Below are 15,832 nucleotides of genomic sequence, written 5' to 3'. Positions count from 1 at the left end.
GTCACATGGATTAATTCATCCCCACCTCCATCCCCCTTGCTGTGTGGTTACTTTATCCTTTGGATATACTGTTCAGTTAAATTGTTTCTGTTTGTATTCAATTTTAAGGTTTCTTCCTTCATTCTTGTTGGTTTAATTTTGTTTATTTATTGAATAGTAACACTTTAAGGGATTCCAAAAGTAAAAACTTCATTAATAGAAAGGATACTTAGGCCTTTTCCTGCCTGTCCATTCCACCTTGTTCCTCCCACCTCCTGTAGCTAACCAACTTCACTAGTTTCAGGTTTACTCTTCCTGTGTTTCCTTTTTTAAATATAAATGGGTATGTCTATACTTCATTTTGCTTTCTTTTTACATAGAAGTGGTTCTCCACTGGGAAGATTTTGTCCCCCAGAGATATTTGGCAATATCTGGAGACAATTATTTTTGTTCACTACAGGAAGGGGTGCTACTGACATCTAGTGGGTAGACATCAGGTATAATGCTAAACATCCTACTATACACAGGGTAGCCCTCGACAACAAACAATTATCTGGTTCAATAAGCCAAAGTGCCGTTGTTGAGAACCCCTGCTATAAGTCTACTTTTGCATTTTGCTTTTCAACTTAACAATATATCATAGAAATCACTTTATATCAGTTTATAGAGGTTTTCCTCATCCTTTTTTTTATAGCTGCATAGTGGATGTACTATAGTTTATTCCGTCAGTCTTCTTTGTATGGGTATTTATGTTGCATTTCAATATTTTGCTATTACAAATAAGTTGTAATGAATAACTGCATGCATCTTTTTTTGTATTTTTAGAAGTATATTTTCAGAGTAAATTCCAAGAAGTGGGTCAAAGGGCAAATGCTCTGTCAGTTTGCCAAATCCCCTCTGTAAGAGTTGTATGATTCTGCATTTTCACTGCAGTATGAGAACACTCCTTTACCCATAGGCCTGCCACTGGAGTGAGTTATCAAGTTGTCGAATTTTTGCCAATCTGAAAAGCAAGAAACTCAATGTAATTTGTGTTTTTCTTACTATGAATTACATTTTTTTGTTTTGTTTGTTCACATTGCTGGGTCAAAACCCAAATTGCATAATATGTAACCCAAATAATTATAGATGAATTACAGAAGCAATATTTATCAAATACAGTGAAACAAAGTATATACAGTATTTTTCTGCTGAAAATGTTAAATGTGGCTGGGTTCTGTGGCTTACAACTGTAATCCCAGTGCTTTGCGAGGCCAAGTTAGGAGGAACCACTTGAGGCAGGTGTTTGAGACTAGCTTGGGGAAACATATCAAGACCCTGTCTCTACAAAATATAAAATAAAATAAAATTTTTTAGAAAAAAGAAATGTCAGATGATTTCTTAGAGAAGCTTTTCTTGTGTCCATGTGCCAGTAAGTTTTTATGTAAACATAATGGTATCGTTTAGCAGTGCCTGAGGGAGAAGTACTCATCACCAGGTAACAAATATCATCCTGGAAATGTAGTGTTTAAAGTCTTCACTGATGTTTTCATACTACCAAGATGTCACACTGAGTAAGTTATCATGACTTTCCACTAGGATTCTTGTGTGCTTGGTGTTTTACAGGCCATATATGTCTCTTGGAAGTCTTCGAGATCAAGTCATTTACCCTGATTCAGTGGATGATATGCATGATAAAGGTTGTACAGACCAAGATCTGGAACGTATCCTACACAATGTCCATCTCTATCACATAGTTCAAAGAGAAGGAGGTAAAGTCCATCATTCTTTTTTAATGCATTTAACTTCACTTTTAAAAAGTAACCTTGGGTATATATTTAGTGTGTGGTTTAATTTGAATGTATGCTATAATCGGAAATAAGCACATAAGTGTAAAGATGGAGTTTTATTGCTGTTCCATTATTTGTATTTCTTTTTCTGCTTGTGTTATGTTTAATGCAGCACATTAAGTTTTTATCAAGTCTCCGTGTCAGTGCAGCTAACATTTAAAAAAAGCTTTTTTCTTCTATATTTGAATGTACAAAGTCCCTGAGGCCATTGTCAGTCTAGATGTATGTAAACTCTGTGACAGAAATATTAGCCTTACAAGCCCTCAGCTTACATTAAATTAAATAATTTGAGAAGTAGATACCACAGAACTTATTTTTTTTTTTGGTTTCAGACCCACAATCTTATCAGTATCTTTTTTTTGCTCTCAAGCAGCACACAGATAATTAAAGTCAGAAACTTCTGTATTGTGTTTTTTCAGCATAAAACATTTTTGAAAGAGTATAAATAACATTTGTACATATAAGCTTAAAATAGAATTATTGTCTAATAATACTCTCTGTGTTTAGTGATACTTTCAAATAATTTAATAATAATAATCTCACTTTAGCTAGAGCAGTCAGGCAAGAGAAAGAAATAAAGGGCATTCATATAGGAAGAGAGGAAGTCAAACTATCCCTGCTTGCAGACACATGATTCTATATCTAAAAAGCCCCATAGTCTCAGTTCAAAATCTCCTTCAGCTGATAAACAACTTCAGCAAATTTGCAATATACAAAATCAACATACAAAGATCACTAAATTTCTATACACTAACAACAGCCAAGCCAAGAGCCAAATCAGGAAGACAATCTCCTTCACAATTGCCACAAAAAGAATGAAATACCTAGGAATATAGCTAACCAGGAAGGTGAAAGATCTCTACATTGAGAATTACAAGACACTGCTCAAAGAAATCAGAGAAGACACAAATGGAAAAGCATCCCATGTTCATGGATAGGAAGAATCAATATCATTAAAATGGCTATGCTGCCCAAAGCAATTTACATATTTAATGCTAGTCCTATCAAACTACCAATGACATTCTTCACAGAACTAGAAAAAAACTATTTCAAAATTTATATGGAACCAAGAAAGAACCTGAATAGCCAAGGTAATCCTAAGCAAAAGGAACAAAGCTGGAGGCATCATACTGCCCCACTTCAAACTATACTACAGGTCTGCAGTAACCAAAATAGTATAGTACTGATACAAAAACAGACACAGAGACCAATGAAACAGAATGGAGACTGCAGAAATAAGGCCATACATCTACAACCATCTAATCTTCAACAAAGCTGAAAAAATAAGCAATAGGGGAAAAGACTCTCTATTCAATAAATGGTGCTGGGATAACTGGCTAGCCATATGCAGAAGACTGAAGCTGGACCCCTTCTTTATACCATATACAAAAATCAACACAAGATGGATTAGAGACTTAAATGTGAAACCCCAAACCATAAAAACCCTGGAAGACAACCTAGGCAATACTATCCTGGACATGGAAACAGACAAAGACTTCATGACAAAGATACCAAAAGCAATCATAATGAAAGCAAAAATTGACAAGTGAGATCTAATTAAACTTAAGAGCTTCTGCACAGCAAAAGAAACTATCAACAGAGTACACAGACAGCCTACACAATGGGAGAAAATATTTGCAAACTATGCATCTGAAAAAGGTCTAATATCCAGCATCTATAAGGAGCTTAAACAAATTTACAAGAGAAAAACAACACCATTACAAAGTGGGAAAAGGACATGAACAGACACTTTTCAAAAGAAGACATATATGCAGCCAACAAGCATATGAAGAAAGCTCAATATCACTGATCATTAGAGAATGCACATCAAAACCACAATGAAATACCATCTCACACCAGTCAAAATGACTATTATTAAAACATCAAAAAATAGCAGATGTCGACAAGGTTGTAGGAAAAAGGGAACACTTATACACTGTTGGTGGGAGTGTAAATCAGTTCAGCCACAGTGCGGCAATTCCTCAAAGAGCTAAAAACAGAACTTCCATTTCACCCAATAATCTCATTACTAGGTTTATACTCAGAGGAATATAAATCATCTACCACAAAGACACATTCACACAAATGTTCATCACAGCACCATTCACAATAGCAAAAACATGGAATCAACGTAAATGCCCATCAACGATAGATTAAATAAAAGTGTGGTACAGGTACACCATGGAATATTATGCAGCTATAAAAAAAGAATGAGCTCACATATTTCGTGGAAACATGAATGGAGCTGGAGGCAATCATCTTTAGCAAACTAATGCAGGAACAGAAAACCATATACTGCATGTTCTCACTTACAAGTAGGAGCTAAGTGATAAGATCTTACAAGCACAAAGAAGGGAACAACGGAGACTCAGGTCTACTTGAAGGTTGGAGGGTGGGAGGAGGGAGAGGAGCAAAAAGAAAAGCATTGGGTACTGGGTTTAATACCTGGATTATGAAATAATATGTACAACAAACCCCTGTGAAATGTGTTTACCTATGTAAGAAACCTTCACATGTGCCCCCAAGCCTAAAAGTTAAAAAATAAAATAAAACAAAAAATAATATTCACACTTTCAAATAATGTAATAATTCATATAATTTGATAGTCTAGAAAAATGACTGAAATAACAAATGAGACACCAAGATTAATTTTAAATGGATTTTATGTTCTGTTTCACAGCCCGCTTACATTATTAGAAGTAGAGTAGTAGTACAGTGATTGAGAATATGGACTTTTAACTCAGAGTTCTGGAATTAAATCTTGATTAGCCCTGTTCTCTGTATCTTCAACTGTAAAATGAGGTTAAATATCTACCTTACAAGTTTTTTGTAAAGATCAAATAAGACTGTATGTAAAACATTAGCAAAATGGCATATGAGTACACAAGAATTAGTAGCTGGCCCTGTCTGACAGCTCACATCTGTCATCCCAGAACTTTGGGAGACCGAGAAGGGTAAATAGCTTAATAGCTTGAACCTAGGAGATTGAAACCAGCCTGGACAACATGGTGAAACCACTTCTCTATAAAAAATACAAAAATTAGCTGGGAACGGTGGCACACCCCTGTTGTCTCAGCTATTTGGGAGGCTGAGGTGGGAGAATCATCTGAGCCCGCAAAGTCAAGGTTGCAGTGAGCTGTGATTGCGTCACTGCACTCCAGCCCAGGCAACAAGAGTGAGACCCTGTCTAAAAAAAAAAAGAAAAAAAAGAATTAGTAGCTAATGGTAATATTAGTAGTTGTAATATTGATACTATATTTTGTCTTTGTGTGATAATGCTTGAAGTTTTATATAACAATATCACATACATTATTTCATTTGATCCTTACAATAAACAAATAAGGCAGGCAAGAAAAATACTTTTAATTTTTGGTATTTGTCATTCCTACTATATATGGAAAGCAGATTGGTTTTTTGTTTCATGTGGTCAACTCCTTGGAGTTTCAGAAGGCTGTGGTAGAATAAATGCTACATGTTTATCTTGGGCAAGTTATTTTGAGGAAGTTTGAAATCTAATGATCCAAATAGAAATTTAGAATAAAGATGAAATAGTCTATTCTTTTAGAAGTCATCAAGAAGGTCTAGAACTCTTTCCAAGAATTTTCCAAACTTAAAAATGTAATCATAATTGTTATGGGTTATTGAGTGCTTACTATGTAGAATTTACATATATCATCTTATTGAATACCCATAATCGTCCAGTGATGTAGGTTTTACTATCTTCATCTTAAAAATTAATTTCAGAAATTTAGTAACTTAGAGTCCCATGGCAAGTTGTGGGACAGGGATTCAAGCACAGATCTGACTTGAAAGTCAGTGTTCTATGCTAGAGTATGCGACTGTACTATGGTAACTCCTAGCTTTTTAAACAATAATAAAAACTATTATACCCTTGAACATAAAAAAAACCACAAAACTTCAAGGAAATCTGTTTTACTTGCTTAATTCTTAAACCTGAGATATTTAAGCAAGGCAAGAAAACACTTCCATTTGCAAGTACATTAGTTAATTTGAAAGATGCCTACTGAAGTCGTGTTTAGACTAGCTAATCATTTGGTTGGTATAATAAAAATGGAATTAAAAACTACATTCCATTCCATCAACTAGGTTACAAAACAGGAAAGCATAAAAGGGTTAACAAAGGGACATGAACTAAAGAAGCATATGCATCTCCAGGAAGCAGGAAAATCATTCTCTTCTTTGCTGACTTTGTCTCACTAAATCAGGGTCAGAGGCAACATTATGACTCAGAGTTTTGATTTATGTGTTCCGTGATCATGCAATATTGCCTGCCTACAAAAACTTTGGGTTTAGTAGAACAAAGAACATGATTTATTAAAATATATAAAAGTTAAAAAGTCCTTTGACCCAAATAGTTTTCTCTTGTGCCATGCTTTCAGGGAGCAGGGAAAAAAAAAGTTAAGCTCAGAATATTTCTCCACTGCATAGTAATCCAAGTCTATTTCTCAAATCATCACTTATATTTCATAAGTACTATGAAATTCAATCACAGGGAAAGTTTTATTTCAACAGTTTTCCCTAGAAGCAAGAACTCTAAATCAGATGGTATTTTAAGATTATTTTTCCTAACATAAAATTTTAAGGATTTGTCTATTTCCTATGTGCATTTTCTTATTTAAAAAATGACAATTTCTGGAAGCTTACCCAATAAAATGAACAGTGATTCCCTCTAGGGAGTGAGACTTCAGGTGTCACTGGGAAATAGGAAAAGTCTCCTTTTCACTCCAGGTAATTTTTATTGGCAATTTTTCATCTGTTGTATTACCTTTATTGTATGTCTTTGCTTATTTAATTTTTGGAGTAACACTTTCACATAATTCATAAATGAAAAGGCATTTTTAAATGTATTGTAAAAGATTCTTCTGATTCCTGTTTCCTTCCATCCAGTTATCACCTATCCCCGTCAGGCAACCATTGTTTTTAGTTTCTTTTTTATGCTTTTATACATTTTTTTAATGCCATGTACTCTGTAGTGGTAATTTTAAAGGAAGAAGATGGTAAGAAACATAAAGATTCATTTTATGCTTAACAATTAATATATATTATTTCATCAAAGTCTCTGAACTTTTGGATTTCAAAAACAAGTCCAGGCCGGGCGCGGTGGCTCAAGCCTGTAATCCCAGCACTTTGGGGAGGCTGAGACGGGCTGGATCAGAGGTCAGGAGATGAGACCATCTTGGCTGCTAACACGGTGTGAAACCCTGCCCCTACTAAAAATACAAAAACTAGCCAGGCAAGGTGGCGCTCTGCAGTCCCAGCTACTCTGGGAGGCTGAGGCAGGAATGGCGTGATCCCGGGAGGCGGAGCTGCAGTGAGCTGGAGATCCTGCCACTGCACTCCAGCCTGGCGATAGAGCAATTCGCCCCCAGAAAGAAAAAAAAAAAAAAAAGTCCAAATTTTTCTTCTGACCAGCAAAAGAATCGAATAATCATTTTTGATAATTTGACTTTTCAGATACACAGTTCACATAAAGCAAAGAAGACTACACTTTCTACTTTCTTTCCTATTGACCAAGATTACTTCAAAAATTTAGTGGCAAAAATTTCAAAATTTTAATGGCAAAATTCAGCTGATCAAGTAAAAAGATGACAGAGAACGTGGATTTTTCCAAAGAAGAGAGTTAACCCCTGAACACTTAGGCTTTAGAAATTTTGCTCTAAGTATCTGTCAGGTTTTGGCAGTCATTTTCTTCCTTGAAAATCAGACTCTCCAGTAGTGGAACTATGGTTTTATTTTTAAGTAATCTTTAAAAAATCTAATTATAAAATTAAAGTAGGCTTATTATAAAATGTTCAAATTTTTAAAAAATGTATAACTTAGGAAATGAATCTAATTCTGTTCCTGGAAATATATGTGTATGTGTTTATTTACAGAAAGATGATGATATATACAATTCTGAAACTTGATTTTTAATATACAGATATTCTGGGCACATATTCATATTAATATTGCAAGACCTACTCTCTTTGTAAGAAAAATAGAATCCTTGCGTTTTGAATAAATATCAAACAGAAAGTCAATAGTTAAGATGTTTTAAGAGATAGCATGCATGGAAAAACTATAAAAGCATCAGATAGACCTAAACATAAATCCCAGTTCTGACATCTAATATTGTAAACCTAGACAAGTCAATTACTCCAGGAACTGTAGGTTGCTCACTTATAAAATGCAAGAAATAAAATCTATCTTACAAAACTGTGAAATATATGATGAGAAAACTCACATAAAGTGCTAGGCACAGGGGAGCCACCTAAATTAGTTCCTTTCTTAGCCTTTGTAGACTTTGTACTTGACGTATGAAAATTTACTGGGTCTTTTCTCCCATCTCCCTCCAAGATAAGTGTAAGCCTATCAATCCACTGGAGACACTGAGAAACAAACACAGTTTTTAAAGTGTCAGTGTTTAAAATTCTTGTAAGATCATTTGTCAGTATAAGAAGTTATTACCATCAAAAGAATATCAAATCTAAAACAAAATGCTTATATATGAGGCTCTGTAGTTTATCCAAGCATATATTCTATAAAATATCAAGTTCTTCATGTTGACAATTTGAATCTGGAATCACTTGTCTAGGGTAGAAACAGTAACAATTAAACAAATGATTTATACGAATGTATATTTCTTTATTTTCTTAAGGATGGGATGCTGTTATGGACTGGAAAGATGTCCTGTCAGGAGGGGAAAAGCAAAGAATGGGCATGGCTCGTATGTTTTATCATAAGTAAGTATACTAAATTCAGGTAACTACTAGTCCATTGCTGTAACCAAACCAAACAACAATAACAAGTGTTTGGACAGGATTTATTGTCCTCATGTTTAGTTTAAAAATATCTTACTATAAAATTAGTGCATAGAGTTCACAGATGGTTTTATTGTTTTTTGTTTGTTTTGTTTTTGAGACAGAGTCTCATTCTGTCAGCTAGGCTGCAGTTCTGTGGCATGATCTTGGCTCACCGCAACCTCCGTCTCCCAGGCTCAAGCATTTCTCCTGCCTCAGCCTCCTGAGTAGCTGAAATTACAGGCGTGTGTCACCACGCCTAGCTAATTTTTATGTTTTTAGTAGAGATGGGGTTTCACCGTGTTTGACCAGGCTGGTCTTGAACTCCTGACTTCAGGTGATCCGCCCACCTTGGCCTCCCAAAGTGCAGGCATGAGCCACTGTGCCTGGCCAAATTATTTTTTCTTATAGTAGAATCTCCAAATATTTGTTTTTCTATTTCTTTCATGTTAAGTAATGTTAGATGAAATAATATGTACAAAGGACTAAATTAAATTTTTGTGTATCCTAAGTTTGAAATAATGATTATTAATTGTAAAATATGAAGACTATACAATCACTATGATACTTGTGTAAATCCAACAGGTAGACATTCAGTAAAACTTTCTGACTTAAATTATTAAATTCAAAGTAAACCAACTTTTTAACCGTTCAGCAGCCTATTACACCAGTAATGCTCTCCCCCTTGAAATTCAAAGGTATAGCCAATGGAAAAAGGGACCATTCTGCATAGGTTTCCATGAACTGAGAAAAATTGAGAGGCAGGAAATAATTGCTTCTGATAAAACATTTTTAATTGTAACCAGCTTCATAGCCTTTTGAGTTTAAGGATATCAAGCACAAGACGTAGGAAGGAAATATTAAAGCCCTTCTGATTCTCCTGATTCTTTCCATTCTTCCTCCCAACCCCCTTAGATCTCTGGCAATGAGAACCTGAGTTGTGCAGCCCAGGAGGTTGCCAGAAACTATGTTACTCACTTTTTATAATTAAGTCTTAGGAAAAAAGGACCAAATAGTTACATACATGAATTCGTGAATGGCCATAAATGATGGCAGATGCAGCACTCTTGAGTGAGTTGCAGTGAAAGCGGTAACATTTTTGTAGAGAATTTTAAAAATTAAATCAAGTATGTATTATTGAACATCTAGCAATTAGTTGGCCCACACTAAGCACTCACTTGGCTATTCATTTTTTTAAAGCCTTTAATTTTGGGAAAAAAGTCAAATGTCATCATAAAAGAGAAATTGTTCTAAGAACCCCATATTCTCATTACACTGATTTAACAAGTCTAATGTTTTGTTACACTTGATTTATCTACTCATTTTTTTAAGTTTCTAAAGTATTTTAAAGCAAATCACAGGTATTACGATATTTTTCCCTGAATACTTTGAGAACGGTCTCTGAAACATTAGGATATAGTCTTAGATAATAACATGTCACAATAATACCTAATTAAATTGGTAATAATTATTTAAAGTTATTTAATATATATATGGTTCATATCCAAAGTTTCCCTGATTGTCTCAAAAATATCTTTTTACACTTGATTTCTTCAAACCTGGATCTAAACAAGTTTCACACATTGCATTTTTATTGTTACACCTCTTAATTCCTTTTTAATCTAAAGAGTCTTTCCTCCGCCCAGGGCTCACCTACCTTTTATACCTTTGACTTGTTGAAGGAACTGGGTTAATTGTCCTGTAGAATGTTGCCTGTTCTAGATTTATCTCATTGCTACCTTATCAGGTAAATCTAGGTAGGGGTCCTTTATCTTGTTTCCCAATCTCCCATTTTTTTTCTGTAAACTGGAGATTAGAGCAAAGAGCTTGATGAGATTTAGGTTCAGCCTTTTTAATAAGAACGTAGCATAAAAATGATTTATAGAATTTTATTAAAATATAATTATGTTCATTTTATAAAAGTAGAAAATGTATATAAGTAAAAAGAAGAAAAAATCTATTATCTCATTAGCAATTATCTCACTAGCTGTTATCTTATTAGCACTGTTAAAATTTTGGACATTTTAAATTATTCAAATTTTAAATTACTGTAACATTTAAACACTGTTAAAACTTTGGGATTTTTTTCCCAGTCTTGGTAATATGCAAAAGTTGGTTGTTATTCGTATTATTTTAATGTAGCTATTTTCATAAAGCATATTATAATTTATATCCTTTTTATTTCATATGTAATTATGTGCTTTTCTGTATTAATATATAATAGTTAACCAGGGCTTATTGTTATTGTACTAAAATTTATATACCAAAAACACAGATTTTAGGTATACAATTGGATGACTTTTATGAATGTTTCTACATTATGTAACCAATACCCCAATCAAGATAAAAAAACATTTCTGTTACCCTAGGAAGTTTATTCATCCTCCTTTCCAATCCAGTCCCCTCTAGACATTTCTGTTCTGATTTCTATCACCATAAATTAGTTTTGCTTGTTGTATAACTTCAGGTAAATTAAATCACACTCTAAATATTATTTTTGTGTTTAGCTGGGATTTTTAGTGAGAAAAATTATTAGTTGTGTTCACAATATATTATTTATAACAATGTAATTTAAGAATGTGGCTAACTAAAAATATAAACTAAATTTTGCTAATTTGGGATTTTTAGTGACGTGTATTTTTGGATACCCGTTTCTCAGAGGATGTGGTGAAATTCAAGAGTAAACTTTACAGCTTGGGGCCGGGTGCAGTGGATCACTCCTATAATCCCAGCACTTTGGGAGGGCAAGGCGGGCAGCAACTCCTTCTCTACAAAAATAAAAAAAAATTAGCCGGGCGTGGTGGCGGGCGCCTATAGTGCCAGCTACTTGGTAGGCTGAGGCAGGAGAATCACTTGAACCCAGGAGGCAGAGCTTGCAGTGAGCCGAGATGGCGTCACTGCACTCCAGCCTGGCAACAGAGTGAGACTCCGTCTCAAAAACAACAACAACAACAACAACTTTACAGCTTGGCATTTATGACCAGCTGTTACCCACTATCACCCTGACTCTGTTTGGGTCTAGGCCATAAGTATCCAGTAATATGATCATCAGCTTAGAAATATAATATGGAGGAATATAAAATTTAGCTATAAATTTCTCACTGTATCAGTGTGTTAATAAAATAAACTTTGTAATAAATAACAAGTGGCATTAATAAATGTTGTTAACCCAAAGAGATTTCACATATCTGTAACCTGAAATAAATACGTGGTGTTTGTGTATCTAAAATATTTTGGATATAATGTGATAATGAGTGAATTAAGTCACAAGTATATCAATGGAAAGAAAATTTAGTGAGCCATACAAAGATCAATGAAGAAGAGCAAATAGTTGAAAAGCACAATCTGTTGACAAAAGATACAAGGAATTTTAGGTATTCAATCTAGTGAAGAGAAAGTTTAACAATCGGAAACTGCCTTCCCTCATTCTCAAAGGATTTAAAGTTTGAGTTGTGATGTGAAAGACTTGAGCTGGCAAAAATGAAGAACTTCAGCAGGAAGTACTAAGCATCGCAATAGTATTCTCTTTTTGAGAGGATTTTAAATGTTTTAATATCTCAAGAATGATTGAAAAACTCCTGTCTTAAGGGGGGTAGATTAAATCTTTCACAAAGCCCATTCTACTGATGACATACAAAACACAAAGGAAAGGAAATCTGAGAAACAATGTTACCCAATGCTTTGTTTACTTATATTAGTATCAGATTCTAGCTATTGCTTGATATATTCAAGTACACACATAAACACACACACACGCACACACACATACACACACACCCCAATCCTGCCAAGGAAACTAAAGCGTGTGATCTTACATCTGCTAGACTAGAGGTTGCTATGACAACAGAGTGTGAGATGCATACATTTTTCTAATTCTAAAATGGCATATTTTCTCTATTTCGATCAAGGCACTCTGAAAAATAAGCCAAAATGCAATAAACATGTTAATCACTGGAAAGAACTTTATACAAAAGGAAAATTTTACTCAACCTTTCATTTATACTTCCTTTACTTCTTCCTCTTGTTCACTTAAAAATATCATCCACAAAACAGAAAATAACTCTGAGACAAAGAAGTAATGCTTAATATTTAAATCAGAACAGTAACCAAAGGTCAACCAGTGACACTAATTCCATTGATGTTGTCATGAAGAACATGCACTGATCTTTTATTCTTTGCATAGAGACCAGTTTTAGAGTCTTTGACTCCTGTGTCTATTAGCCCTGACTACCTGACCTACATGTAGTAGGTAACTGGATTCTATTAATAAGCAAATCCATTTTAGAACGGTAACTTAACAGGGCAAATAATTATTTAGTCTGGTAAGAAATTACTGATTTTTATTTTCTTAAACTTTTTTGTCATTTTATTTTTAAAAATCAAAATATATTTTGTAAAGGAAATTGTCCTGGCAAATACTTGATACTAATTTTCAACTCCAAATTGAATAGTAAATGACAGTGTAAGAGTTGACTTTGTTCCCATTAACTAAGCTAAGTCATGCTACGTACCAACAGTCCAGAGGGACTTGAAAGAAGAAAGGGAAAGGACAAAGAAAAGTAAGAGCAGGGGGTGAGATGAGAGGGAGAAAGGATAAGCAGAGGGAAACAATGGCAAGTGATGGGATGCCTCTGATAACAGACAGGCATTATCAAAGTAAAAATTAATCTTAGAAAATTGTCCAATATACTTAGAAAAATAACTTACTTTTTCTCCTAAGAATTTGATTCTGGAGTATGGTTCCAATATTATGAGGTTAAATGTCTGCTATAAATTTTTAAGATGAGCCATATTCACTCTCACAGTCTTATAGTGATGAAATTCCATTAGTAATGCTTAGGTAGTCACAATGCTGATAAAATAATCTTCTCATTGCATCTTTGCTAACAGGGCTGTGGCCTGTTTGATCATTAGCCACTGCAATGTATTTTTCATGTAGTTAGTCAGACCCTTCTCACCAAGAATGAACCTGCTTTCTGCAGGAAAATGTACTCAGTGACCTGCCTCATCTTTCCTGTGCCTCGTATTTATGATTCATTCATCTACAAAACAATAAAGCTTATTGTATTATTAGAAAGCATCAGAAAATCTATTTAAATTTATTAAAAATGTGATATTATAGTCCAAAGAGGGGGATAACTACTTTTTTGCTTTATCATTTATTGCCTTTAATAATGTCATATTCTTGGCCAGGCGCGGTGGCTCACGCCTGTAATCCCAGCACTTTGGGAGGCCGAGGCGGGCGGATCACAAGGTCAGGAGATCGAGACCACAGTGAAACCCCGTCTCTACTAAAAATACAAAAAATTAGCCGGGCGCGGTGGCGGGCGCCTGTAGTCCCAGCTACTCAGGAGGCTGAGGCAGGAGAATGGCGTGAACCCGGGAGGCGGAGCTTGCAGTGAGCTGAGATCGCGCCACTGCACTCCAGCCTCGGCGACAGAGCGAGACTCTGTCTCAAAATAATAATAATAGTAGTAGTAATAATAATAATAATAATAATAGTAATAATGTCATATTCTTTTTAGTTGCTTTAAAATTGTTAGCAATGCAACTCATATTGTCCAAAGAAAAACTTATAATTCATATAGCAAAATAATTAATTTTTGTGTGCACTTTTTAAAAGACCAAAATATGCCTTGCTGGATGAATGTACCAGTGCTGTCAGCATTGATGTCGAAGGAAAGATATTTCAGGCTGCAAAAGGGGCTGGAATTTCCTTACTGTCTATAACACACAGGCCTTCTCTTTGGTAAGTATTTCCAGTGCTAATTTGTGATAGATGGTTTTTCCTTAAATTTCTCAAAAAATAACTTTGCTAAATTTTTTGCAGTAGAGGGTAGGGTATTTCACTTACTTTCTACCCATATTTCTCTTAAGTTGCACATTAGTAGCTTAGATATTCCCTACCTAATACGATTAACATATTATTTTAATTATCATCACTTTCCAGTAATTCTTAAAAGACATGGAAAAATCCAGTGATTTATTTTAGTGGAAAATATTTATCATACCCAGTAAGACATACTGGGAAAAATATATTTATATATTTGTACATCATTCTTTTAGTCTTTTCTTTAAAACCCAGCAAAGTAAAATCCAGGGAAAAAAAATATATACACACAATTTGATATTCCCTCAAAGGATTAAGTGGAGAAAACACGGGTGGCGGGGGGGCCGGGGAAGGGCTTATCTTTAGTTGGTTTAAAGAAAAATGAGCTAAATCTTTTTAGAAATAATATCTCATAAAACCATATAGAATTTTCCCTTCAAATAAAGATGTTAATTTTACAATTCCCCTACTTTTCCATTGATTCATCATCATCATAATAGTTGAACACTTATTCTGTTCCAGGCACATCTTATTTAAGTTTCACAACAACCCTATGGAGTTTAGGACATCTAATCTTCCTATTTTACAGATGAAGAAACTGAGAATTAGAAAAGTGATATTTGCATGATCACACACTCTGTACTACAGCAAACTGCTCTCATTATAAGGAACTCAAAGTATATCTCATGCATGAGCCATAAATACTACATTCTCTACTTTTGTATTTCTATTTAATCAATGAAAATTTTTTCTTTTGACTTCTTAGTAACTATAACTGCCTCTATATATGCTTTGGCCTCCTGTTTTCTAAAGGACTACACAGGATTCCTCCTCTCTCTCTTTCTGGCTGCAGCATTCTGTGGCAGGTGGCTCATCAGATTTCATGCCAAAGTTGTCATCATGTACATGGCTTCAAATCTAGTCTAATAGCAAGCATTATTGGAATTAATCCTTGAAGCCCTTCTAGACCTTTGACCTTATAAAAAATGTTTACATTAAAGTTGTTAGCAAACAGTATTCATCTAATTAGGCTTTTATTGTTCAAAATTCTTTGACTCTGAGTTTCATTTATATTGAAAAGATAATCTATTTTCCCACTCAATTTAAACATTCAGATTTTTCAGAATTTTTTAAAAATATACTTTCTGGATCTAGTCCAGCATGAGTTAGGATCCATGCCAATGAATATGCTTCCTCCGACTTTTATCCTGAGGAAGACCAACAGGACCTAGATTTTTAAGACAATAACGACATTTGCCTGTAAATCCTGTGAATCAAGGACAACACAGAGCTAGGCCAGAACTCTTGAGCACTTTTTGGTATGAACCTTAATTTCCAAACTTTCTCCCAAATTAATCACATGTTGGGATATTAAAAGTTTTTCTGACCTGTGT

The 15,832-nt window shown here is 34.4% G+C and overlaps 1 protein-coding gene across 1 annotated transcript in view; it reads left to right on the top strand.

Moving 5' to 3' along the window:
* ABCD2 (ATP binding cassette subfamily D member 2) overlaps nt 1–15,832 on the top strand; it is a 67,422-nt gene that overhangs the window by 35,808 nt on the left and 15,782 nt on the right. The window contains exons 7-9 of the mRNA XM_003906202.4: nt 1,585–1,730; nt 8,467–8,551; nt 14,232–14,357. Of these exons, the coding sequence (XP_003906251.1) occupies nt 1,585–1,730; nt 8,467–8,551; nt 14,232–14,357 (357 nt within the window). The remainder of the gene's footprint in view (nt 1–1,584; nt 1,731–8,466; nt 8,552–14,231; nt 14,358–15,832) is intronic.

This window comes from Papio anubis, chromosome 9 (assembly GCF_008728515.1).
Source record: "Papio anubis isolate 15944 chromosome 9, Panubis1.0, whole genome shotgun sequence".
Lineage (NCBI taxonomy): Eukaryota > Metazoa > Chordata > Mammalia > Primates > Cercopithecidae > Papio > Papio anubis.
The sequence above is the reverse complement of the archived record's forward strand: the minus strand, read 5'-3'. Positions and strand labels throughout refer to the sequence as shown.